This window comes from Rhinopithecus bieti, unplaced genomic scaffold, assembly GCF_001698545.2.
Source record: "Rhinopithecus bieti isolate Rb0 unplaced genomic scaffold, ASM169854v2 scaffold_16175, whole genome shotgun sequence".
Lineage (NCBI taxonomy): Eukaryota > Metazoa > Chordata > Mammalia > Primates > Cercopithecidae > Rhinopithecus > Rhinopithecus bieti.
In genome coordinates this window covers 101,291-127,760 of record NW_016808491.1, presented here as the reverse complement: position 1 = coordinate 127,760, position 26,470 = coordinate 101,291, and the positions used below count along the sequence as shown (strand labels likewise).

The following is a 26,470-nucleotide window of genomic DNA, read 5'->3' as shown; positions in this document are numbered from 1 at the left end:
AAAAAAAAAAAAAAAAAAAAAAATTTGGCCTAGGCGGGATAGACGGTAGCAGGAGGAGGAATAATGGGAAGACAGGAACTAATACTTGCTGTCTTTCTGGTATGTGTCAAATAGGTAGTGGGCAGGTGTTGAGATTTAGTTGATTAATTAAATAACTTAAGATCATAACAGTTTTTTTGGTGTTTTTTTTTTCTGTTTTTTTTGAGACAGAGTCTTGCCCTGTTGCCCAGGCCAGAGTGCAGTGATGTGATCTCAGCTCACTGCAACTTCCACCTCCGGGGTTCGAGCAATTCTCTTGCCTCAGCCTCCTGAGTAGCTGGGATTATAGGCGTGTGCCACTATGCCCAGCTACTTTTTGTATTTTTAATAGAGACGGGGTTTCACCTTATTGGCCGGGCTGGTCTCGAACTCCTGACCTCAGTTGATCCACCCACCTCGGCCTCCCAAAGTGCTGGGACTACAGGCGTGAGCCACTGCGCCCAGCCAAAATCATAACAGTCTTAAAACTCATATCCTTTAGTTGCAGTTTTTCAGATGAAGAAATGGAGGTGGAAAGTTCAAATAACTTGCTCAAAGTTACAAAGTTGGTAACCAGGATTCTAATTTGAATTTGTAGGACTATACAGCCTATATTTTAATTTTTTAAAACCATACTCTTTACATAGTTCCACTTATAAAAGAATAATTTTAATGTGTCATTTGTTACTTATGAAAATTATTTTTTGAATATTTAAAATAGTATTAAAGTTTTAGTCTTGGAACAGGGTTTCCCAATCTTGGCAGTATTAACCCTTTGGACTGAAGAGTTCTTTGCTGTGGGGGCTGTCCTGTAGAGTGTTTATCAGCAGCCCTGTCCTCTACCCTTGAGATGGCAGGAGTGTCCTTCCCTTGGTCCCCAGTTGTGACAACCGAAAATGTCTCCAGACATTGCCAAATGTTCCCTGGGGGACAAGATTGCCACCCCACCCCCCATCAGTTGAAAGCCACATATTTAGAGGAAGAATGACAATATTGACATTACTAGGGAGAGAATTCATATTATCACTTTATATTTCGGGATAAAAAGTGAGCCACGCGCAGTGGCTCACGCCTATAATCCCAGCACTTTGGGAGGCCGAGGCAGGTGGATCACCTGAGGTCAGGAGTTCGAGACCAGCCTGAACAACATGGAGAAACCTCATCTCTACTAAAAAAAAAAAAATACAAAATTAGCCGGGCTTGGTGGTACATGCCTGTAATCCCAGCTACTCCGGAGGCTGAGGCAGGAGAATTGCTTGAACCTGGGAGGCGGAGGTTGTGGTGAGCCGAGATTGTGCCATTGCACTCCAGCCTCGGCAACAAGAGCGAAACTCCGTCTCAAAAAAAAAAAAAAAAAGTGTTTAGTCAGGAAGCTATCCTATTTCTTGGTACCCCACCCCCCACCAAGTCACATAACAAAGAATGATTTACAGATATTTTTGGAACTTTCAATAGATGGTGTCTTTATGGATGGCGTTAAGAGGAGCTCTGATGAGCATGTCTCTCGTCTTTTACTGTGTCTTTTTTCTTTTTCATTGTAGAAAAAAATTATTTTTGAAAGTTTTGTAAGTTCTGTACCTTTTAAAATTCTTTGGAAAGACAAGCAGGGAATAAAATACTCAAGTTGTGTTTTTTCATCTCTTATTGGATGAAAATTTTATATTTGTAAAAAAATAAAAGAAGCAATGCTGAAGGTCATATACAGAGTGGAAGCAGGGAGCCTCCCTTAGCCCTTCTTACTTAGCTTGTCCTTCTTGCCAAAAGCAACCATGGCTAAAATTTGCTGTGTGTCCTTCTAGTCGTTTTTCTTTGCGTTTGCATTCACACGCATGTATAGTTAGAATGTATATAATTTAGATTTCGGTGTAATATTGCTTTCCAATGTTCCCTTCCATTTTATAGTATTTTTGAAGACCTGTCTATGTTCTATATGACCATGTCTAGCTTACTCTTTCAACCTCTGCCTAAGTATTTATGCAATAATTATATAATATCTTTTCTCTATGGACATCTAAGCCTTCTCCAGTTTTTTGATGTTACTACTCTGTCTTTTCTTTTCTTTTTCTTTTTTCTTTTTTTTTGAGACAGAGTCTGCCTCTGTCATCCAGGCTGGAGTACAGTGGCACGATCTCAGCTCACTGCAACCTCCGCCCTCTGGGATGAAGTGGATTCTCCTGCCTCAGCCTCCTGAGTAGCTGGGACTACAGGTGTGTGCCACCATGCCTGGCTAATTTTTGTATTTTTAGTAGAGATGAGGTTTTACTATGTTGGCCAGCTTGGTCTTGAACTCCTGATGTCAGGTGATCTGCCTGCCTGGGCCTCCCAAAGTGCTGGGATTACAAAAGTGAGCCACTGTGTCCAGCTGCTACCCTGTTTTCTGCACCAGGTTTGCACGTAAAGATTTGTCTATGTACGTGTGCACACGCACAGTCTTACCCCACTAAACCACTGGGTTCCTAGCCCAGACATTGGGCTAGATGCTTACATATGTTACTTCCTCAGAGGACCTAGGTTAATATACATATTTCCAGGAATTATATCCATTTATTTATTTTTTTCTAGGGTGGCCTTATTTTTACCCTGTAGTCAGTGAAAGGTAAGCCTGTTTTTCTTGAGTTGGTGCTGTAAACAGCCAAATGACAAAGTGACCGCCTTTTTGGCACAGCAGTGCTTGCCCATTGTGACGTTTTCCCTTGGCCTCTTGATTCTTCTGCCCCAGAATGCAAATACTGCAGGACGGCCGTTAACTGATTCACAGGAAAGACTGGTGAGTTGCAGCTGCGCGTTAGCCTCTGAATCAGTTATTGAAGTATCCTTCAATACTACTTCAGAAAGAAGCCTCTGAATGCACCACCAAAATATAAACCCGGCGTCACTATTCGAAACAGGAAAAGAAGACAACTCTCATTTGAGATCAGAAGTGAAAGTATCATAGGGGTGTGTGAGAATGAGAGAAAGAGGACAAACAGGAGGAACATGGGATCCCAACACCTGACCCTGTCCTGGGCCTTCCAGTTCTGCTGAGGTCCTCAAACAAAGTTAATGGTTAGAGGACAAGGTTGTTCAAATGCTTTGCTTTATTACCTTAAGGCTTTGATGCTCTAGTCCTAATTCAGATTCCTGATGACCAGGAAGGGACAAAGTACAGAGCTCTTTTTGCCTGAGCTAAAATGAGTGAGGGCTGACAGCCAATGTAGGCAAAGAATTATCCACCCAAATCTAAGGTACCAGTATCTTCTCTCCCCAGTGGTGGAGAGCCAGTTTAGGCCTTCTTAGGGCAGGCAGCTTCTAGCTCTTCTTTTCTGCAGACTCCAAGAAAGTAACATCATAACAGCGGCTAGTTATTGGACACTTACCATGCACTGTACTTTTTTGCAGTTGAAACTCTTTTATTTTTATATTATATAAGTAATGTATGTTCATTATAGAAAAAAAAAGAAGTAAGTACAAGTAACCTAAAACAGTAAAAGAATGCCTGTAAGCTCACCAGCAGTAAATAATTGTTGGTGACTTTCTATACTACTTTTCTTCATCCAGTTACAAAAACTGAGTGTTTTGTATACTGCCAATTCACTTAATACATTGTGAACATCTTTCTATGTTGGAAATGCCAGTCAGCATGCTTTTATTCTATTGTTTATAAGACTACAATAGTGTTCCATTGTATGGATGCGCCCTCATTTATTTTGTACTAAATGCTTTACGTATATTATCAGTTAATCCTCACACTCAGTGAAGTAGATATAAATACTGTTATCTTACAAATGAGAAAATTGAGAAACAGAGATGTTAAGAAAATTGCTCAAAGACATGCAACTCATGAGTGGTGGAGCTAGAACTTGAGTCCAGGTCTCTCTGATTCTAGAGATAATAAATATTAATAATCTTGCCCAAAAGACATGATTTTTTTTCTTTCTTGTTTTTTTTTTTTTAGACAGTCTTGCTCTGTTGCCCAGGCTGGAGTGCAGTGGTATGACCTCGGCTCACTGCAGCCTCTGCCTCCCAGGTTCAAGTGATTCTCCTGCTTCAGCATCCTGAGTAGCTGGGATTACAGCACCATGCCTGGCTAATTTTTGTATTTTTAGTAGAGATGGCGTTTCACCATTTTGGACAGGTCTCCCGACCTCAGGTGATCTGTCTGCCTCGATCTTACAGATGTAAGCCACCGCGCCCAGCCCGAAAGACATGATTTTCAAGAGAGGGATGGCCCTGATAACCAGCACTGTGGTCCAGTAGCGTGGCCTAGGTGGTTGAAACTGACAATACAGAAATAGACCTGAGGGTAAGGAAACAGGCGAGCCTTCAGCTCCCTTCAGGGGTTATTATTTTCTTGTGTTTAGCCTCATTACCAGTGGAGTATTAAAAAAAAAGCCATAACATCCCAACTAGTTCCTCTTTCTAAATGCCTCAGTGGTCAACAGAATCTAAATGCTGCTTAGAGGCTGAATTATGTACAATGCAAAGTGGACGTTAGTTTAATGACACAGTTATTGCTGACTGTAGTGTGAGCAGTTTCATTGGTGCAGTGATGCAGAACCCAAGTGGGTTAGAGTGAGTGAGGGGTGAGAGAGAAGACAAGAGTGTTAGAATTTAGGCAATGAAAGCAAGTATAGAGAGCAGTGGTCAGAAATGGGTGTGGGTTTGAGGGAGAGGGAGGCCCTTTTTTTTTTTGGTGGGGGCTGCTGCTGTTTTTAAGAATGTAAGAGACTTATTTAAGTGCCAGTTGCCCAGTATTGGTAGAGAAGAAGGCATTAGGTTGAAGATTGGAGAGTAGGATGGAGGCTCCCAGGAAGGCGGAGGAAGCTAGAGTTGCCACTGAAGGGGCGGTGTACTTTTTCCATTGTTTGTGGAGAAGGAAGGGAAGTCTGTTTTGTGGCAGGAAGTTAAGGAGTTCTTTGCTTATATCTGCAGTTTTTTCTCTAAATAGATGATGAAGTCTTCTAAGGGTGGGAGTGGTTTGAATTGGGGATTAGAAACTTTCAAAACTTTTATGGGCGTTTTAATAAATGATTTGGACAATGTGGGAGTGAGCTGACTTAAGGGAGTATGAAAAGAGTGCCTGGCAATGTTAGAGGGTCTCATTGTAGAATGTATCGTGTCTGTCCGTGTGTTTGCTTGATTTTGTTTCTCCTCCAGCAGTGTGCCCACGTGCCCAGGTCTGGTAGAGCAAGTGGGTTTTTACGAGGTGAATGGGCAATGCAGAGGGAACGTTTAGATATTACTGTAAGTAAGTGATTGAAGTTCTGGGCCATGGAACAAATGCTGAGTGAAGAAGGAAGGAAGTAAAGACGTGAATGGATGGAATGTCTAGGAACTTTAGGTCCCAAGAGGCTGGGAAACCAGGGATTTTGGGAAGTGGAAGAGCGTGAAATATAAGGGATGCTGTTTAGAGGGAGATGTGTGGGCTTCTGCCTGGTGACAGTCTGGGGAGAGGCTGTGGAATGGAAGGAGACATTGCTTGCTTAGAGGCTGGTGTTGTGTGTGTGAGCCACCTGGATCTCGAGGGCACCTAGGTTGTGGAAGGACTGGGAAAGGAAGCCTGAGAGCCAGTTGCTTGAATCTTCAAGGCATCAGGAGAAATGGCAGAGCTGTCAGTGGATGACAGCTGTGTGGAGAGATAGAGGATGTGTGTCACTGGATGGCACGAACCTCAGAAGGGTTTTCACAGGGTGGTGGAGGAATGGTGGTCCGGGGCTGTGTGAAACGAGGAGCATGTCAGCAGCAGCTCCTGGCCTTGTGGGCTGGGTGAGGCTTGTGGAATGCCAGCAGCTCACAGCGGGACCGATGGCAGGGAGGCCCCATTCTCAGGGAGAGCCAGGTTTCAGAATTTGAATGGGCAGAAGAACGACAGGACTTTATTAACTATGGCATAGGTCTTCCAGAGAGCTTGGCAGAAAGATCTGAGAGGAATGAGATAAGTGGAAGTCCATGTCGGAAGAAAGGCAGGCAGAGGAGCGTGAGGATGAAGAGCTGGAAGCCTCTATAATTGTCATTCTCAGGGCTGTGGGGTTTTGAGGCAGAATGGGACTAGCTGGTTTTTGTTTGATAAGGGAAGAGACCCCTTGTTGGGAGATGGGGGTTGCCTAGAATTCTTTTTTTTTTTTTTTGAGACGGAGTCTCGCTCTGTCACCCAGGCTGGAGTGCAGTGGCGTGATCTGGGCTCACTGCAAGCTCTGCCCCCCAGGTTCACACCATTCTCCTGCAGCCTCCTGAGCAGCTGGGACTACAGGCGCCCGCCACCACGCCCGGCTAATTTTTTGTATTTTTTTAGTAGAGACGAGATTTCACTGTGTTAGCCAGGATGGTCTTGATCTCCTGACCTTGTGATCTGCCCGCCTCAGCCTCCCAAAGTGCTGGGATTACAGGCGTGAGCCACCGTGCCCGGCCAACCTAGAATTCTTTTTTTTTTTTTTTTTTTTGAGGCGGAGTCTCGCTCTGTGGCCCGGACTGGGGTGCAGTGGCCGGATCTCAGCTCACTGCAAGCTCCGCCTCACGGGTTTATGCCTTCTCCTGCTCAGCCTCCCGAGTAGCTGTGGATACAGGCGCCAGCCACCTCGGCCGGCTAGTTTTTGTATTTTTAGTAGGACGGGGTTTCACTGTGTAGCCAGGGATGGTCTGACTCCTGACCCTCGTGATCCGCCCGTCTCGGCTCCCAAAGTGCTGGGATTACAGGCTTGGCTTGAGCCACCGCGCCCGGCCCCTAGAATTCTTAAGACCCAGCTGTGGCCTGGACAGATGGCACTTCTGATAAAGACCACGTCTCTCTGGAGTGAGTCAGTTGTAAATTTTGGATCAAATGGACGTTCTTCAGAAAGACCCTGGGCCACGGTTGTTGAGCACGTCAGCTCTTGGGGCATAAGGGGAGACCTTATGTGGTAGGGTGAGTGAGGCCCAGTAGATGGGGTGCCCTGCTGGGTGACCGATTAGACTGTGATTCTGTGCTGGGTCTTCTAAAATGTTGAACTTCTAAAGGAAAAAAAAAAATGCCAGGGATGTCTGGAGCTGACCAGGGACGTATTCACGGGGAGTGATGGTGTTACACTTCTAGCTTAGCAAAAATGAGTCTTCTGGACTATGACTCTTGTGCTTGGTCACCTGTTCTTAGACCTGACTGGACGTGTGTGTCCATGACCTTGTGATCTTTGGACATTCTGCATTGTGGACACACGATGTGGAAGGACATAGAACAAAATGATGTAGTGGTTGTCTCTGATTATGGAATTGTGTGTGTATGCTTTTCGTTCTTTTTTTTTGTTTTTTTTTGAGACGGAGTCTTGCACTCTTGCCAAGGCTGGAGTGCAGTGGCAAGATCTTGGCTCACTGCAAGCTCCGCTTCCTGGGTTCATGCCATTCTCCTGCCTCAGCCTCCCGAGTAGCTGGGACTACAGGCACCCGCCACTACACCCGGCTAATTTTTTATACTTTTAGTAGACACGAGGTTTCACTGTGTTAGTCAGAATGGTCTTGATCTCCTGACCTCGTGATCCGCCCACCTCGGCCTCCCAAAGTGCTGGGATTACAGGCATGAGCCATTGCGCCCAGCCTGCTTTTCGTTCTTTTTAAAAAAATTGTTTTGTTTACTACGGGTATTCAAAAATAGAGATAAATGTATATTTTAAATTTTCCTAAGTTAGATCCTGAATTTCACGGAGGAAAAATTTACTACAAACTTATCTTTGGAGTTTTACTGGTCTGCCTGTTTTATGAATACTGTGAGTCCTATAAATGTATTTCTCTCCAGAAATTCCAAGTAATGTCTCTGGCCCAATTTTAGCTGGTGTGCAGTGTTTCATTGTGAGTGTGTTTTGCTAGCCTCATTCCTGACTCTACTTTTTCCGTCTGTCCTTGTTTTTTCTTTATCTTTTTCACCTACTTCTAATTTATGTCATTTGATCGTATTTTACCTGTCACTATATATTTTCTAGAACAAATTGTGGTAAAAATAAGTAAAATAAATACTGGGTCAGAGAGTGCGCGAGCATCCGTTTTTTTTTTGTTGTTGTTGTTGTTTTGAGACGGAGTTGTACTGTGTCACCCAGACTGGAGTGCAGTGGCACAATCTCGGCTCACTGCAACCTCCGCCTCCCAGATTCAAGCGATTCTCCTGCCTCAGCCTCTCAAGTAGCTGGGACTATAGGCGTGGACCACCGCACCCGGCTAATTTTTGTTTTTTTAGTACAGATGGGGTTTCACCATGTTGGCCAGGCTGGTCTTGAACTCCTGATCCAGTGATCTTCCTGCCTCGGTCTCCCAAAGTACTGGAATTACAGGCGTGAGCCACCACGTCTGGCCTTGAGCATCCATTTCGTGATAACTTTTTACCTTATTGCTTTCCAAAGATCAAGCAAGGTTTTCTTGCTGTATTAAGCTCCTGATGTCCTTAAAGGAGCTTTTAAAAAATGAGCATTGTGTGTGTGTGAGACTATAAAAATATTGTATGAGAATGGTATAAAATTTGGAAATAAGGGTGAATATAAAGGGAACAGTTCTCATTATCAGCTTTAAATTTGTCTTCTAAATTTTTAATATCCAGATATTAGCGTAAATGAAATCCTTATGTACAATTAATTTTGTATCCTCTGATTTTCCCTTAAAACAACAGGCCGGGCATAGTGGCTCATGCCTATAATCCCAGCACTTGGGAAAGCTGAGGTGGTTGGATCACTTGAGGTCAGGGATTTGAGACCAGCCTGGTCAACATGGTGAAACCTCATCTCTACTAAAAATACAAAAATTATCTGGGTGTGGTGCTTGTAGTCCCAGCTACTTGGGAGGCTGAGGCAGGAGAATTACTTGAACCTGGGAGGTGGAGGTTGCAGTGAGCCGAGATCGTGCCACTATACTCCAGTCTGGTCAACAGAGTGAGACTCTCAAACCCACCCCCCCAGCCCGCCACAAAACAACAGTGTCTTACACCCTGGTTGTGGTGGCTCATGCCTGTAATCCCAGCACTTTGGGAGGCTGAGACAGAGGATTGCTTAAGGTCAGAAGTTAGAGACCAGCCTGGGCAACATAGTGAGACCCCTATCTCTACAAAAACAAAAAACAAAAAAAGCCCCCAAAATCAGCCAGATATGGTGGCATGTGCCTGTAGTCCAGGTACTTGGGAGGCTGAGGTGGGAAGATTGCCTGAGCCCAGGAGTTTGAGGCTATAGTGAGCTATGATTGTGCCACTGCCCTCCAGCCGGGGGGACTGTATCTACTTTTTTTTTTTTTTTTTTTTTTTTTTAAAAAAAAAAGCGGGTCTTTTCGCCCAGGCCGGAGTGCAGTGGCGCGATCTTGACTCACTGCATCCTCTGCCTCCCAGGTTCAAGCAGTTCTCTTGCCTCAGCCTCCCAAGTAGAGTAGCTGAGACTATAGGTGCACACCACCAGGCTTGGTTAATTTTTGTATTTTTAGTAGAGACAGAGTTTCACCATGTTGGCCAGGCTGGTCTTGAACTCCTGACTTCAAGTGATCCGCCTGCCTCGGCCTCCTAAGTGCTGGGATTACAGGCATGAGCCACCACACCTGGCTCTTATCTAAATTTGAAAAAAAAAAAAAGTCTTACCAATAAAATTACTGACAACCATAGAATATAAATATGCCATAATTTCATTAATAGCTTTTTATTGTTGAATATTTAGGTTGCTTTGATTCTTCGCTGATTTAAATAATATTGCAATGAAGATCATTATGCAAATATCCTTGCCACAGTTTAGACATTATTTTCCAATGGTAGATTTCTAGAAGTAGAAAAGCAGTGATTAGGCCTGGCGTGGTGGCTCAAGCCTGTAATCCCAGCACTTTGGGAGGCCGAGACGGGCGGATCATGAGGTCAGGAGATGGAGACCATCCTGGCTAATACGGTGAAACCCCGTCTCTACTAAAAAATACAAAAAAAAAACTAGCCGGGCGACGAGGCGGGCGCCTGTAGTCCCAGCTACTCGGGAGGCTGAGACAGGAGAATGGCGTAAACCCGGGAGGCGGAGCTTGCAGTGAGCTGAGAGCCGGCCACTGCACTCCAGCCTGGGCGGCAGAGCAAGACTCCGTCTCAAAAAAAAAAAAAAAAAAAAAAAAAAAAAAAAAAAGAAAAGAAAAGCAGTGATTAGATATAACTAAAAGAAAATCATAGAGACTATAGGTGAATATTTTTATAAGCTTGCAGTGGGGATGGCCTTCTTATTGATGACCTCAAAAATAGCATAAAGGGAAAATATGGATGAAATCAACAATAAAACAATGGAAAGATTCTGTATCAGACAAACCATTTGGAAATTATGATAGGCAAATGGTAATAAAGAACTTACACAAATGAAAAAGACTTGACTCACAATTTTATTTTATTTTGTTGAGATGAGGTCTTACTCTGTGGCTCACACTGGAGTGCAGTGGTGCAGTCTTGGCTAGCTGCAACCTCTGCCTCCCACGCTCAAGCGATCCTCCCACCTCAGCCTCCTGAGTAGCAGGGACCACAGATACATGCCACCATGCCCGGCTAATTTTTGTATTTTTTGTAGAGATAGGGTTTTGCCATGTTGCTTAGGCTGGTCTTGAACTCCTGGACTCAAGCTATCTCCCTGCTTCGGCCTCCCAAAGTGCTAGGATTACAGGCATGAGCCACTGCACCTGACTGGACTTACAGTTTTTAAAAAGACACCTTATAAAAGAAGAAAAATACTCTCTTCTTTTGGCCAATAAACATTTGAAAGGATGTTCAACCCCAATAGTAATTAAAGAAACAACTGTAAACAAAGATGATGTGTTATTTTTCATTTATCAGTCCACCAAAGATAACTAGTTCCTCAGAATATGTGATAAGAATATACATTGCTGTATTTCTGAAAGTAGTTTGTCAGTTAAAAAGTGTTATGTACACTTTTTTCCAGCAATTCTATCTTTAGGAATTTATTTTAAGGGAATTATCAGGTGCTCAATGATGTTTACAAAAGCATTGTTTATTCATGGAAAAATTGGAAACAACTTAAATTGGGATTTGGTTTAATTATCGTGTAACCATTCAGTGGAATACTATATATGTGTTAAAAAGACTATGTACATCTGAACTTACTGCTGTAGAAAGATGTCCAAGGTATGCTAAAGAGATACAGACAATGAGTAAATTAATGAATATTCATAGAAAAAATATGGAAACATATAAGCCATGTTGTGTTTTTCTCTATTTAGAGGAATTATGGCTGATCTTTTATTTTCTATTTATTTTTCTCGAAGTTTTAAAATAAGTATAAACCTGAATAAATAGAAGGAAAAAAAAAAGCCTGTTCCCCAAAAGTGAAATTGGTTGTGGCAAAAATAAAACGTGTGTTCTATTGTGCTGTCTTTTGTAGTTACCAAAAATGATTTCAAAGTTAGAGTAGAAATATTACATAAACTGTAATTTATGAAATGGATCTGAAAAACATAAGAGAAATGATCAGTTAATCGTGTAACTTTTTTTTTTTTTTTTTGAGACAGTCTCTTGCTCTCTTGCCCATGCTGGAGTGCAGTGGTACAGTCTTGACTCACTGCAACCTTCTCCTCTGGGGTTCAAGCAATTCTTGTGCCTCAGCCTCCTGAGTAACTGGGATTACAGGTACCTGCCACCACACCTGGCTAATTTTTGTATTTTTAATAGAGACGAGGTTTCACCGTGTTGGCCAGGCTGATCTTGAACACGAAAATTAGCTGGATGTGGTGGCACACGCCTGTATTCCCAGCTACTTTGGAGGCTGAGGCAGGAGAATCACTTGGACCTGGGAGGTGGTGGTTGCAGTGAGCCGAGATCACACCACTGTACTCCAGCCTGGACGACAAGTGAGACTCCGTCTCAGAAAACCCTCCCCCAAAACAACAATGTCTTACACCCGATCTTGAACTCCCGACCCCAAATGATCCATCGGCCTTGGCGGATCCTGTAATCCCAAAGTGCTGGGATTACAGGTGTGAGCCACTGTGCCCAGCCAATAATCATATAACGTTTAAGAAGGCAAAAAGTAGAGCCTTGCATCAGTTTGGTTTACAATGAAAATGAATTGCTTTAATTTGTCACCTTTCAAAATATGCCTTTCGTTAGCCCATAATCATTGACACGTTCTCACATGGAGCCTGGTGGGGGAGGTGGGAGGTCTTGAACTTCCCTTCCAACTCTGTTTTTGTTTTTTTTGAGACAGGGTCTCACTCTTTCACCCAGGCTGAAGTGCAGTGGCACAGTCAGCTCACTGCAGTCTCAACCTCCTGGACTCAGACGATCCTCCCTCCACAGCCTCTGAGTAGTAGGGACTGCAAGTATGCACTACCACACCTGGCTAATTTAAAACTTTTTTTCTTTTTGCAGAGATGGGATCTCGCTATGTTGTCCAGGCTGGTTTTAAACTCTAGGGCTCAAGCTGATCCTTCCTTCTTGGCCTCTTAAAGGGCAGGGATTACAGGCATGAGCTACCAAGCCCTGCTGTAACTCTCTTACTGTTGAACCTAGGTAGGGCTCAAGGAGGCTTAGTGACAAGTCAGGGATCTGGTAGGGATGCAAGAACTGCATAGGCACAGAGTCCTTCCCACGCTGCCTGTGTGGTGCAGGGATGGGAGTATCAGGCCACTTGTTCCCAATATTTCTGTCATGCTGTGCTTGAAAATTCATCAACAATGACTTGCTGTCTGGATTTAAGTGTTGTCTTTTTTTTCTTTCTCCAATCCTACAATGCTAATTCCTTTGGGAAAATCATCTGATAAGTCACAATTACCTACATTGAGTGAATGTCCTCACATTTCACCCTTGCAAGAACAGGGGAAGATTGTATTTCATAGGCATATGTTGGTGTTTGGGGCTTGAAGAGGGGAAACAATGCGGTTAGTTGGGGGTCAGTCCAAGACCGAATCCTTGAACCTCACCATTTTGCTAAGACTGTGAACACAGGTTTTGGGGAGGATGAAATCATAATTTTTGATGCCAGAGCTGTTCACAGCTTTTTCTTTGATGAATGACTCTCATTCATGTGCTTAAAGATTTTCTTGGTGTTGTGAATTAAAACCGACTTTTGGCTTGAAAGTGTAAATTTATGAGATGTAGCTTGACCCATTTTTATCTTGTACTTTAATTTCTGAGAACTGTGACAGTCATGTAGTCTGTACCCTCATAGGGAAAAATGGCTTATGTGAGACACGATTTAATTTGGGCCAGTAAATGAGTAAAAATCTTGTTTTGGTGTAAATCAACTTAATTTTATTCAACATTGATTTTCATTGTTGAAGTGCTGCAGTCACACTTCAGAAAACTTTAAAAATTGAGAAAAGGAATGAGATTATTAATATTTTCTGCAATACAATGGCATTTTGTATTATTTCTAGATTTTTTCTTATCTAAAATATGACAGTTTAAGGGTTAATGGGTTTTCTGGCCCAGAATGTGGGCGATTAGCAAAACCTTTTCTATTTCAATCTTAATCTGCCTCTCGGAAATGGGAGCAGTGATCTGTTATCTTTACTTTTTGTTTATTTCCCCTTTGGGGCAAAACTTGGTTCAGCCATATTTAGCAGAAGGTGGAGACAATTTCTTTCAACAGATTTGCGATTTAGTAGCACTATTCCAAGTTGGAAATTTTTCTGCTAAAAGAAAATTGTTCAGGAGTTAAGCTTGGAGGAAATGAATCAAATGTTTCTAAACAATTCTGTAATAGTTTGAAATTTTTTCTAAATTTTCCTGAGGGGATGGGGGGAAAAAAAACTTGGTGTTTTTTTTTTTTTTTTTAAAGACAGAGTCTCGCCCTGTCACCCAGGCTAGAGTGCAGTGGCGCAATCTCGGAAAACTGGCATTTTTATTCCAGCTCCTTATAACTGGGCTCTGTGTCCCAGACTGGTCTATTCTATGTTGGTAAACTCTGCCATTTGGCTGGTGCGTTTGGTGGCAGGAAAATGTGATCTTGCCTAGTTTGGTTATTCTAAGAGAGCTTTTTTTCCCTTCCTTTCAGCCAAGATATGCTATTCCCTTATGCTTATTTTTTTTCCATTCTCTTATTTGCAGAGTACTCGGGTGGAGTTTGACCTGCCAGAATATTCTGTTCGTCGAAGATACCAGGATTTTGACTGGTTGAGGAGCAAACTGGAAGAATCCCAGCCCACTCATCTCATTCCCGTAGGTAGTAAGTCACTGCAGCTTGTTTCTCACTTGTCCTGTGTTGTCTTTCCTGAAGGGGTTCCGTCAACTCTCATCCCTTCAATTATCCCAGACTCACCCAGCGAACGTATGTAAAACATGTTAATGGACACTGTATATAATACTTCACCTATTAGGTTTTGGTTTCTGATTTGCTATATAGTAAGCCAGTTTTGCGGCTGGCTGGGCTTTTCTTTAGGCACAGGAGCAGAAATCTAGTACAGAATCCATTTCAACCACAGTTTTTCATATAAAAAGGAAACCACCTAACTCTATTTATTGAAGCAACGTGACATTTATCTACTCCAGTGCTTCCATCTGCACAGTTTTTAAAAAACAGAACCAGAGCAAAAGAAATATAAATCTTTTTTTTTTTTTTTTTTGAGACAGAGTCTCACTCTCTTGACCAAGCTGGAGCACAGTGGCACGATCTCAGCTCACTGCAACCTCTGCCTCCCGGGTTCAAGCGGATCACCTGCCCCAGCCTCCTGAGTAGCTGGGATTACAGGAGCCCGCCACCATGCCCGGCTAATTTTTGTATTTTTAGTAGAGACGGGGTTTTGCCATGTTGGCCAGGCTAGTCTCGAACTCCTGATCTCAGGTGATCCACCTGCCTCGGCCTCCCAAAGTCCTGGGGTTACAGGTGTGAGCCACTGCATCTGGCCTCAACATTTATATTGAGTACTTTTTTGACTACTTTTGTTAAAAGTAGAAATAATAATGGTTTAGCCGCCAGATGTTTCTTTGGGCCTTGGGGGCTTTAGAGCAGTTTGAGTCATAAAACTCCTCAGAGGGGCTGATTTATCTTTCAGTAAAAACCTTTGTTGAATGATAACTTCCTAGCACTACCAGCTTTCTGCTACCACCGCATCTCCCAGCCTTTTTTTCCCCATGGTTAGGAAAGGCTGTGTATGTTGTGAATGCACTGGTAGCTCTCTCGGTTTTCAGGGTGAAAAGAGCCACATTGCTAGTACTGTGATAGGAATGGTGGCTCTCACCTGGAACTCAGTTCTTTCTCAGGGCATCTCCTTTTTTCCCACATACCCTTTCTGCTCTCCGAGCCTGAAGTTTTGTTTTTTCTGTCTTCTAATCACTTAAAAACATGCCTGAAGAGGAAACAGTAGCTTTTAAACAGTTGGGAATATGCCTTAAAATAGAACCTTAAGGTGGCAAAATTGGCAGCTAGTGAATAATTTTTAAAAAATAAATGACATTTTAGAACATTATCAAAATTCCAGAATTATTGTGAAGGTAGTAGAGAGAATTCTCAAATCTCATATCTGGTATTAACGTTTTATATTAGTGTGGCACATTTGTCACAATGAGCCAATCATTATTATGAAATAAACACCATTATTAACTATCCCAAGTTCCTTTTTCTTTTTTTTTTTTTGAGATGGAGTTTAGCTCTGTCACCCAGGCTGGAGTGCAGTGGCGTGATCTCGGCTCACTGCAACCTCCGCCTCCAGGGTTCAAGCGATTCTCCTGCCTCAGCTTCCCGAGTAATTGGGATTACAGGCACACGCCACCACGCCCAGCTAATTTTTGTATTTTTAGTAGAGATAGGATTTCACCATGTTGGCCAGGCTGGTCTCAAACTCCTGACCTCAGGGGATCCTCCCACCTCGACCTCCCAAAGTGCTGGGATTACAGGTGTGAGCCACCACGCCTGGCCCAAGTTCCTTTTTCTGTTCCTACCTAGGATCCCACATTTTATCTAGCAGTCATGTCTCCTTAGGCTCTTCTTGGTTGTGACAGTTTCTCAGGCTTTCCCGTTTTTGGATGACCATGACTGTTTTGAGGAATACTAGTCAGGAATTTTGTAGACTGTCCCTCAGTTGACATTTGTCTGATGGCTTTCCCGATTGGGGCAATGTGTTTGGGGAGGAAACCACAGAGGCAAGCTGCCACCCTCATCACCTTCTATCCAGGGCACGTGCTGTCAACAGTGTGCATCACTATTGATGTGAACCTCCATCACCTGACTTGGCTTTCTTCACTGTACCATTACTCTTTCTCCCTGCCTTTCTGTACTGTACTCTTTGGAAGAAAGTCACTGTTTATTTGTAGCCCACACCATGCATCTGGGAGCTGCCCTCCTGGCAGCTGGTGCCTGTGAGGTTGGTACTGGAAGCTCAAAGGTAAGACAGTGACACCTGCTGGTGAAACATAGTGTCTACTCTTCCATAAACACTAGAAGAGAATGGAAGAGTTTCCAGAATGCCCAAGGTGGATCCAGAATATCTTTAAGTGTGGTTTCTGATGGTCTGGAAAGAAGCAGAAAGAAGCTAGTTTAGAAACAAGCAGAAACTTAATTTTTTTTCCATAAATTCTTGGTACTCACATATCTGGAGTGGAGAGAGATTTAATATGAGAGAGCCTCTCAGATTTAAGTATGAAAGTCAAACCAGAAACCAATCCCCTCATCTGCTGCAAAGAATTTTCTAGCAGCTTTGCTAGGAGGTGTCTGTTTGTTATTTAAGCATCATCTTCGGAAGGAAGAGAAGGTGGGTTGAGAAGGTTATAAGGAAGACAAAGGACTCCTGCCTTGGGGAACTTACCAGTTGGAGACCCAGTAAAGATGCAGAAATGTTCATTTCCCTTTTAAAAAAAGGATTTATTGAGATTTAATCTATATAACATATAATTCACCCATTTAAAATGTACAGTTCAAAGGGTTTTAGCATATTCATAAAATTGGACACCCGTCAGCATTATCCATTTTAGAATCTTTTCATCACTCCCAAAAAGAAACCTCACATCCCTTAGCTGTCACTTACAAACACTGTATATCCCCCAGCCCCTGGCAACCACTCATGTACTTTCTACAGGTTTGCCTATTTTGGACATTTCATGTAAGTGAAATGATACACAACGTGATTTTTTTGTTACTGGGTTTTTTCACTTAGCATACTTTCAAGGTTCATCCATGTTGTAGCATATATTAATATTTAATTCATTTTTATTGTCATATAATATTCCAGTTTATGGATATTACCACATTTTGTCTATTCACCCTTGATGGACGTTTTGGTTGTTTCACCTTTTGGCTATTATGAGTAATGTTGCTGTGAACATTCATGTACAAGTTTTTCTGTGGACATGTTCTCATTTTTGGGGGGGTGTATTCCTAGGAGTGTAATTGTTGAATCACACATAACTCTATAATTGGCCTTTTGAAGAACTGCCAGACTGTTTTCAAAAGCGATGACATCAACTTACATTTCCACATGCGATGTATAGGAGTTTCTCCACATCTCCATCAATGCTGTTGCTATCTATCTTTTGGATTGTAACCATCCTACTGGATGTGCAGTGATATCTCATTGTGATTTTAATTTGTATTTCCCTAATGATGTTGAGCATTGTTTCATGTGCTTTTGGGCATTTGCATATCTTACTTGGAGAAATATCAGTTAAGATCCATTGCCTATTTAAAAATGGGGTGCCTTTTCATCCTTGAATTTTCATAGTTCTTTTTAAAAATTGTATATATATATAATTTTTTGGGGGGGGGTCGGAACCTTGCTCTGTCGTCCAGGCTGGAGTGCAGTAGCGCGATCTCGGCTCGCTGCAAGCTCCACCTCCTGGGTTCACGCCATCCTCCTGCCTCAGCCTCCCGAGTAGCTGGGACTACAGGCACCCGCCACACATCGGCTAATTTTTTGTATTTTTAGTAGAGACGGGGTTTCACCGTGTTAGCCAAGATGGTCTCGATCTCCTGATCTCGTGATCTGCCCGCCTCAGCCTCCCAAAGTGCTGGGATTACAGGAGTGAGCCACTACACCCGGCTCCATATATATATATATGTAAAATTTTAAGAGGCAAGATGTTGTTTTGTCACCTAGGCTGCAGTGCAGTGTTGTGATCACAGCTCACTGCAGCCTCTACCTCCCAGGATCAAGCGATCCTCCCACCTCCACAGGTATGTGCCACCATGTCTGGCTGATTTTTAAAATTTTTTATAGAGACAGGGTATCACTATGTTGCCCAGGCTGGTCTTGAACTCTTGGGCTCAAGTGATCTTCCCATCTCAGCCTCTTGAATAGCTGGGACTACAGGCACCCTATGCCATCATGCCTGGCTAATTATTTTTTTTTGTTTTTGGTAGAGACAGGGTTTTGCTATGTTGCCCAGGCTGGTTTCGAACTTCTGGCCTCAAGGGATCTTATTGTCTTGGCCTTCTAAAGTGCTGGCATTACAGGCATGAGCCACCGCGGCTACCAGGAGTAACCTTATGTTCTTAAAATGCCATCTTGGAACCAGAAGTATGCTGGGTGTATACGTTTGTCATCTCATAACAGCAGTTCACTGTGTTTTTCTTCATTATGTAATAGTTGGAGCTGCCAGAAAGTCTTCATTTTGACTTTTTTCCTCAGTGGTTTTTTAAAGCTTTATTGAGATATAATTGATATACACAATAGCCTTGCACATATTTAATGCATACAATTCGATAGGCTTGTATATACCCCCGATACCATCACCACAGTCAAGGTAATAAACAGATCCATCACCTTCATAAGTTTTCTTGTGTCCCTTTGCTGTTTTGTGTTTTTTTTTTTTTGTAAGAACATGTAACATAAGATGTACATAACGTGTAACATGAGCATGTGACATAAGATCTCTCCTCTTATCACATTTTACAGCGTGCAACACCATACAGTCATTCCCCCCCTATTTGTGGTTTTGCTTTCCCTGGTTTCAGTTACCTGTAGACCAAAAATATGACATGGAAAATTCCAGAAATAAACAGTTCATAAGTTTTACGTTATTTGCTGTTCTGAATAGTGTGATGAAATCTCATGCAGTCCGCCTAGGACATAAATTATCTTTGTCCAGTGTATCCACACTGTAGACACTGCCCACCTGTGCGTCACTTAGTAGCCCTCTTGGTTATCAGGCTGGAGATCACAAGAAGAATGAGTGCAGTACCATAAGATGTTTTGAGAGAGAAAGAGAAAGGCCGTCTCCCCATAACACTTATTACAGAATATTATTATAATTGTTCTGTTTTATTGTGAATCTCTTACTGTGCCTGATTTAGAAACTAAATTTTATTATAGGTATGTATAGAAAAAAACATATGCATATATAGGTATGTATATACAGGTGGGAAATTCACTTGAGCCCAAGAGTTCAAGACCAGCCTGGGCAACACAGTGACACCTTGTCTCTAAATTTTATTATAGGTATGTGTATATAGGAAAAACATAGTATATACAGGGTTCAGCACCATCCATGGCTCCAGGCATCTGCTGGAGGTCTTGGAACGTATCCCCCTCAGATAAGGGAGGATGACTGTATTGTTAACTGTAGGTACTTTGTACAGCAGATATCTGGAACCTATTTATGTCTTATAACACTAGCTTTATATCCATTGAACAACTCCCCATTTCCTGCTCTCCATACCCCCTGGCAACCACCATTCTGTTTTCTGCTTCCATATTCATTCAGTGGGTTTGACACTTCTTCATTTCCTGGAGCACTAGTTACACAGCAGAGCAATTTCATGATTAGATGGGTGCACGTATTAGATTTGGAAGATGAAGCAGATACGTTTAGTAAACACTTGAGTGTTTAATTTTCTCTTGGAAATTTAATGTTTACCTCAGTTTTAATGAAGGAAGGTTTCTGGAAGGATACATTTGTATTATGTACCAAGTTTTCTTTTGAGTAGTAGTAAACTCATAGGAATTAATGAGAATAAATTTGTAATGCAGCAATTGTTTTTTAATATGAAATAATAAAAACTCCATTTTCTAGTTGGTTTCTTCTTTTTTGTACTGTTAAAAATATACCTGCATTTAGCTTACTCAATGGATAAGTTAATAAGTATTGAAACATTGGTTCAACTTCCTAATGCTTTACATTTAACTGGACTTGGTGACTTGTTTTTAATCTCTCTGCTTGGTGACAGGCTTTTAATCTCTGTGCTCCTTTATTTGGTAGTTATTTTTGCTTAGAAGCAATATTTTCTATTAGTTTGACAAGAGTAGGAGAAATAGGCCTCTGCCATGTAAATATTTAATGTGCGCTAAATATTTGTTGAATTGTTTAGAAGAAGCAAGTAAATTGCTAACGAGGATGTTGGACATTTCAGGATTCAGCAATTGAAAGATGTGTCTAGATTTCCTACCTAGAAATAGCAGCTTTCCATTGACAGTCTGCAAGAAATATGCTATTGTTTCAGATTATAAAACAGCTTTATAAACTAATATGGAATATAAATGAAAATACTTTACTGAAGTACTGAGTACTATCTAATATCAGTATTTCAAGATTAAACCCTGAAATATTTAACAGATTATTGTAATACTTTGCAAATAGGATTTTTTTTTGCAGGATCCAACATACATATGTGTATATTCAGTTTTTAAAAATATTTTCATTATAGAAAGTATTAACCATATTGAAGAGATTCGGTACGATGAGTGCCCTTGAAACTCCATCACTCAGTTTCAACATTTATCAGCTCATGGCCAATCTTGTTTCATCTCTGTCCACTCCCTCACCCCTACGCCCAGGGTTTTTTTTTTTTTTTTTTTTTGAAGCGCCTTAAACAAGAGAAATTTATTCTCTTACAGCTCTGGAGGTCAAAAGTCCAAAATCAGTTTTAGTGAGCTAATATCAAGATACAGGCTAGGGCTGCGTTCCACCTGAAGGCTCTAGGGGAGAATTTGTTTGCCTGCCTTTTCTAGCTCTTGGGGCCATGTGCATTCCTTGGCTTATGGCCTCTTTATCTTAAAAGCCAGCAGCATATGTGTCATCTTCTCTGCTTCCACCATCATGTCTCCTTTTCTTAAAAAATGGAAGTAAAATCCATATTACATATCATCATTTTAACCATTTTGAAGTATCCGATTCAGTGACTTTTAGTACATTCACAATGTTGTATGACCATCACCACTATTCAATGTTGTACGACCATCACCACTATTTAATCCAGAACATTTTCATTAGCCCCAAAAGAAACTTTGTACCCATTAAGGAATCTCTCTCAATTCCCTCCTTTTCCCAGCCCAGCTCTAATGAAGAATGCTGTTATCAACACTGGTGGTTGTATAAGATTTTGTTTGAGTGCTTATTTTCAGTTACCTTGGCTACACAACAAGAAATGGAATTGCTGGAGCATATGTTAATTCTGTGTTTAATTTTTTGAGGAATTGTTCAAACTGTTTTCCACAGTGGCTTATAATTTTATATTCCCACTAGAAATGTATGAGGGCCCAATTTCTCCACATGTTTGCCAACACTTGCTATTTTACTTTAAAAATTCTAGTGGGCATGAAGAAGTAGATCCCAAATGACTTCTTTTTTAAGACAGGATCTCGCTCTGTCACCCAGGCTGGAGTGCAGTGGCGTTACCATAGCCTACTGCAACCTCCAACTCCTGGGCTCAAGCAATCCTCCCACCTCAGTCTCCACAGTAGCTGGGAATTCAGGTGTGTACCATCATGCCCAGCTAATTTTTTATTTTTTGTAGAGGTGGGGTCTTGCTGTGTTGCCTAAGCTGGTCTGGAGCTCCTAGCCTCAAGCAATCCTCCCAGCTTGACCTCCCAAAGTGCTAGGATTATAGACATGAGCCACTGTGCCTGCTTCCTACAACCGATTTTTAAAGACATTTTGGCCTAAACGATATATAGACTGTCTACCTGTAAGTCCACTCCCCTTTTGCTTTTTGTTCTCAGTGCTTACAAATTAATAAAAATACTTGGCATTTGTTAGACATCTGCTGTGTGCTTGGAACTGTGTTGAGCTCTTTTCATTTACGTGATGTGATTTACAGACTATAGATGGACTTGATTGATTTTGCCAGTAACCCAGATTCCTATGTGTAAACAACCCAGACGGTAATAGAGGTGAGGCTGAGAGTAGGTGTGTCCCATTAAGGAATCTTGAAATAGGAAGTTTCTGCAGCTACATACATTTGGAAATGATAACGCTTATGACAGGAGGAAATTCTGCTTGCAGGAGGATTCACTCTAGGGTTCCTTTAAATAGCAAGTTCCCCCAATTGATGAATCGTACCTTCAATGTGCTCAATCTGAAGAATGGACCCCTATTGTAGAATGTCATCTTTATGTTAAATGAGGCACTCCTAACCACTTACTTGTGCCTCAGGCCATTCTCTCAAGTCCTATTCAGCAGAAGCAAATGAGAGTATCATAACGGGGCTCATGAAGTGATAACAGGAAAATATCCACGGGATTTGGTAATTAGAAAGTCATTGGCTCTCAATTTTAAAAGGGCCATTTCTGAGCTGGGTGGGGATAGGGCAGAGAAACCCAACACTGAAGGCAGTATCACAGCCGGTTTTGTTTTGAGGGTTGGGGAAGGCTGGGGTTGAGAAATCAATGGGATAGAGTGAAGTCAAGATAAGTGACTCCTTTCAAAAAGATAGAATGAGCCAGGAAGGAGAAGGGAGAAGATATAAGGTCAAGGGGTGATTGGATTCATATTTTTTAGGAAGAAACACCAACCATATTTTTATAGATTCTGGGAATAGAGCTGGATGGACAGGAGATGTTGAAGATACAGAGAAGAGATAAATGACAGGTGCACCCTAATGAACAAATGGGTCAAGGACACAGATGGAGTGCTTAGCTTTAGGTGAGGAGGGGTTGTTGTCCACAGGGACTAAGGAATGGAGGTAAGGGTGATGCCCAGTGGATGGGCTTCTGTGGAGGAAGCGAAATAGGAAATTTCCATCTGATGCTCTTACACCTGGTTCTCACTTCAGAAAAACAGTAATCTGCTTAGCATGAAAAGCTGGATTATGAGAATGGCTGCTTAAAGGAACAGGGGAGAGAAGAACTGACCAGAATAAAGGAATTATCCTGAAGGACAGCCATATCCCATTAAGATAACTTCTCGGTGCTTTGGACTGGGCCAGCATGGGGCTGAGTGGCCCGTTCATCTGATCCAGCACTGCATTTCGAATATTCTGCTCAAGCGTGAGCTCTGCTGGGTGTCACACGTGGACATGTTATCCTTGTGTGGCTCTGTAATTTTATTCCTGATTTGATTCCCCTCTGTTCTTTCATTTACAAACCTTTCCGCTGTGTCCTTTGGAACTCCTGCTCTGTTGTAAAGAATGCCCCAGTATTCTTAGCATCTTCTCTGAATATTCCCACCATGTCAAGGGTTAAATGAACACTAGATGTCCCTGAAGATTAGTAGTCCCCTGAAGCTGCTGCCAGTCTTACAACAAAGACACCCAAACTTGTGTGTGTTTACCCTGTGGTAGGAATCATTCAAAGCACTTTGAACATATTAGCTGAGTTAATCCTCATGACAACCCTATGAGGTTGATGCTATTAGTTTTTACCTAGCACCAACTTCTTGAGGTTCCAAGAGATGTATAGAACTTGACCGAAGGCAAACAGCTAGTAGGTGGCAAAGTCGAAAGATAAACCCAGGAAGCATGGCATCAGAAACTTTACTCTTGACAACTAAAACATACTTTCTAAAGCTCTTTCAAGTTGAGGGCACTCAATTCCCTCATACTCCAAATACTTCTTTTCCAGGGCGTGGGGTGTTGGTGTTACCAATTCCTAAATCTTTTCAAGGTTATGTGTTCTAAATCTAGGTTTACTAGGCCTACTCCAAGTAGCCTAGTGTTCTGCTTTTTTGGGTTGGCTAAGTCCACTAATCCTTGTTGCTGTGTCTTATTTCTGGTTTGTTTTTGTCCTTCAGGGTTAATAATTTTAAAAAATCCTCTTTATTGCCATATTGTGGGGGTTTGAGGAGGTTGTGGAGTTAAATGCTTGTGTTTAATGTCCTACTTTGAACTTGAACTGCTAGGTTGGTTTAACATTAGAAAATATATTAATTTATACCACTTACCGTATTAAAGGAAAAAGCATGTGATTGTCTTGATAGACCTACTTGGCCATCCTTGTCTTGGTTTATTCCCTAAAGAGACTTGCGTTTTCTAAAGAGGGTGCATCTGCATGAGTGTTCACAGCAGCATTGTTAGTAGGGCCACAAAGCTGTAAACCATTCACACTATCATGCACATGTTCACAGGCAGGAGACTAGGTGGACAGTTTGTCATACAGTCAGTTATATAGCGCATGACTATGGAATAGTAAAATTATTTTCCTGTAGCTAAACATGCATCAATATGGATAAGTCGCAGAAAGATAATGTTGAATGACAAAAGCGAAGTAAACAGTTGTGTACTGCATAATGACATTTCAGTCAGTGGTGGATGGCATATAGATGGTGGTCCCATAAGATTATAATACTGTATTTTTACTGTACGTTTAAATATGTTTTCTACGTTTAAATATGTTTACATACCCAAGTACTTGCCATTGTGTTACAATTGCCTGCAGTAGTCAGTACAGTAACATGCTAGGAGCAGTAGCCTATACCGTGTAGTCTAGGTGTGTAGTAGCCGCATCATCTAGGTTTGTGTAGGTGCACTCTATGATGTTCACACAATGATTGAAATCGCCTGACAATGTATTTCTCAGAGTATATCTCTGTCATTAAGTGATACATTAACTGGAGTTTTATTTTTATAAACTTAAAAAACAAGTTCAACGAACAGCACATTGTTTTAAAACTGAAACTTAGAGGGGAGCAATGACCAAAAAGTTGAGGATTGTAATTCCCTCATGGGGGCAGGAATAAGTGGAGATCTGATCAGGGATCCACTGACAGGGAGCTTTGTCAATGACACTGTTGTGTCTGTCAAGTTGGGTGGTAGATTAATAAGTACTGGTATTATTCTTATGCTTTATGATTTTGATATATATATAATATGCTCTTTTATTGTGCTAAAAAACTTAGCACTGTTTTATAGTTTACAATTCAGTGGCGTCAAGTACATTCACAATGTTGTGCAACTATCACCACCTTCTGAAAGTTTCAAAATCACCCTGGAAGGAAACCCTGTCCTATGAAGCAGTCACATCTCATTTCCTCCGATCTCTCCAGCCCCTGGCAACCACTCATCTACTTTCTGTCTCTATGGGTTTGCCTATTCTGGACATTTCACGTGAATGGAATCATATATATGGACTTTTGTATCTGGCGTCTTTCATTTACCATAATGTTTCCAGGATTTTTCCACGATGCAGCATGTTTTAGTACTTTTTCCTAATGACCAAATAGTAGTCCATTGCATAAATGTGCCACATTTTGTTTGCCCATTCACATGTTGATGGACATTTGGATTGCTTCTACCTTTTAGCCATTGTAAACAGGGTTGTTATGACTATTTGTGTACAAAATTTTGTTTGAGCACCTGCTTTCAATTCTTTTTTTAAAGTTTTTAAAAATGTTTGTTTGAGATGAGGTCTCACTCTGTAACCCAGGCTGGAGTGCAGTGGTGCAGTCTCTGCTCACTGCAGCCTCCCCATCTTGTGAGCCTAAGCTGTCTTCCCACTCAGCCTCCTGAATAGTTGGGACTATAGGTGCAAGCCACCATGCCCAGCTAATTGTTTTTATATTTAATATTTTTGGTAGAGAGGGGGTTTCACCATGTTGCCCAGGCTGGTATCGAACTCCTGAGCTGAGGCAATCCACCTGCGTCGGCCTCCCAAAGTGCTGGGATTACAACACCCAGCCTTGCTTTCAGTTCTTTTGGGCATAAACGTGTGAGTGGAATTGCTGAGTTAAGTGGTAATTCTGTATTTAACTTATTGAGGAACCATGAAACTGTTTTCCACAGTGGCTGCATGTTTTACATTCCCACCAGCAATGTATAAAGGTTCTGATGTCTCCACATCCTCACCAACATTTGTTTTTGTTTTTGTTTTAAGATTATGGCTATCCTAGTAGGTATGAAATGGCATCTCATGATGGTTTTGACTTGCATTTCCCTGATGACTACTAATGTTAAGCATCTTTTCATGTGCTTCTTGGCCATTGGATATCTTCTTTAGAGAAATATCTATTAGATTTAATTATCTATTTTTTAAGTGTACAATTTTTAAAATATTTCATAGCTCAAATATTTTAAAACAGGTGCATGGCAGATACTTCTTTTCCCTGTGGTAGTAATAATAAAGAAGGCTTTTTAATCAAGCAGTTGATCAAACTGCTATGGAAACAGATTAAAAGCTCAAAGATCCCTTGGTAGGCAGGTAGTTTTAAATTGCCGACAGTGTTGGCTCTAAGTCAGTATAATAGAGAAATGTATTTGAGTAAGGGGAGTAAAGGAAATTACATTTTAAAGAATTTTTTAGTATAAACCTAAATCAAAAAATTGGCTTATAAAAGGTATTTTTTTAAGATACATGACTTTACCTAATTTATTCATTCACCAAATATGAATGGGGAATGAAGTGCTGGGAGCAGAAGCTTAAAATATTT

The 26,470-nt window shown here is 41.6% G+C and overlaps 1 protein-coding gene across 2 annotated transcripts in view; it reads left to right on the top strand.

The window, feature by feature from the left end:
- The window catches only part of SNX30 (sorting nexin family member 30), a 125,073-nt gene that overhangs the window by 51,805 nt on the left and 46,798 nt on the right, over positions 1-26,470 (top strand). For both annotated transcript variants that reach the window (XR_001888123.1, XM_017886752.1), the window contains exon 3: positions 14,012-14,122. Coding sequence is in view for 1 of the 2 variants with exons in the window: in XM_017886752.1 (XP_017742241.1) it covers positions 14,012-14,122 (111 nt within the window). In the remaining variant the exon portion in view is untranslated. The remainder of the gene's footprint in view (positions 1-14,011; positions 14,123-26,470) is intronic.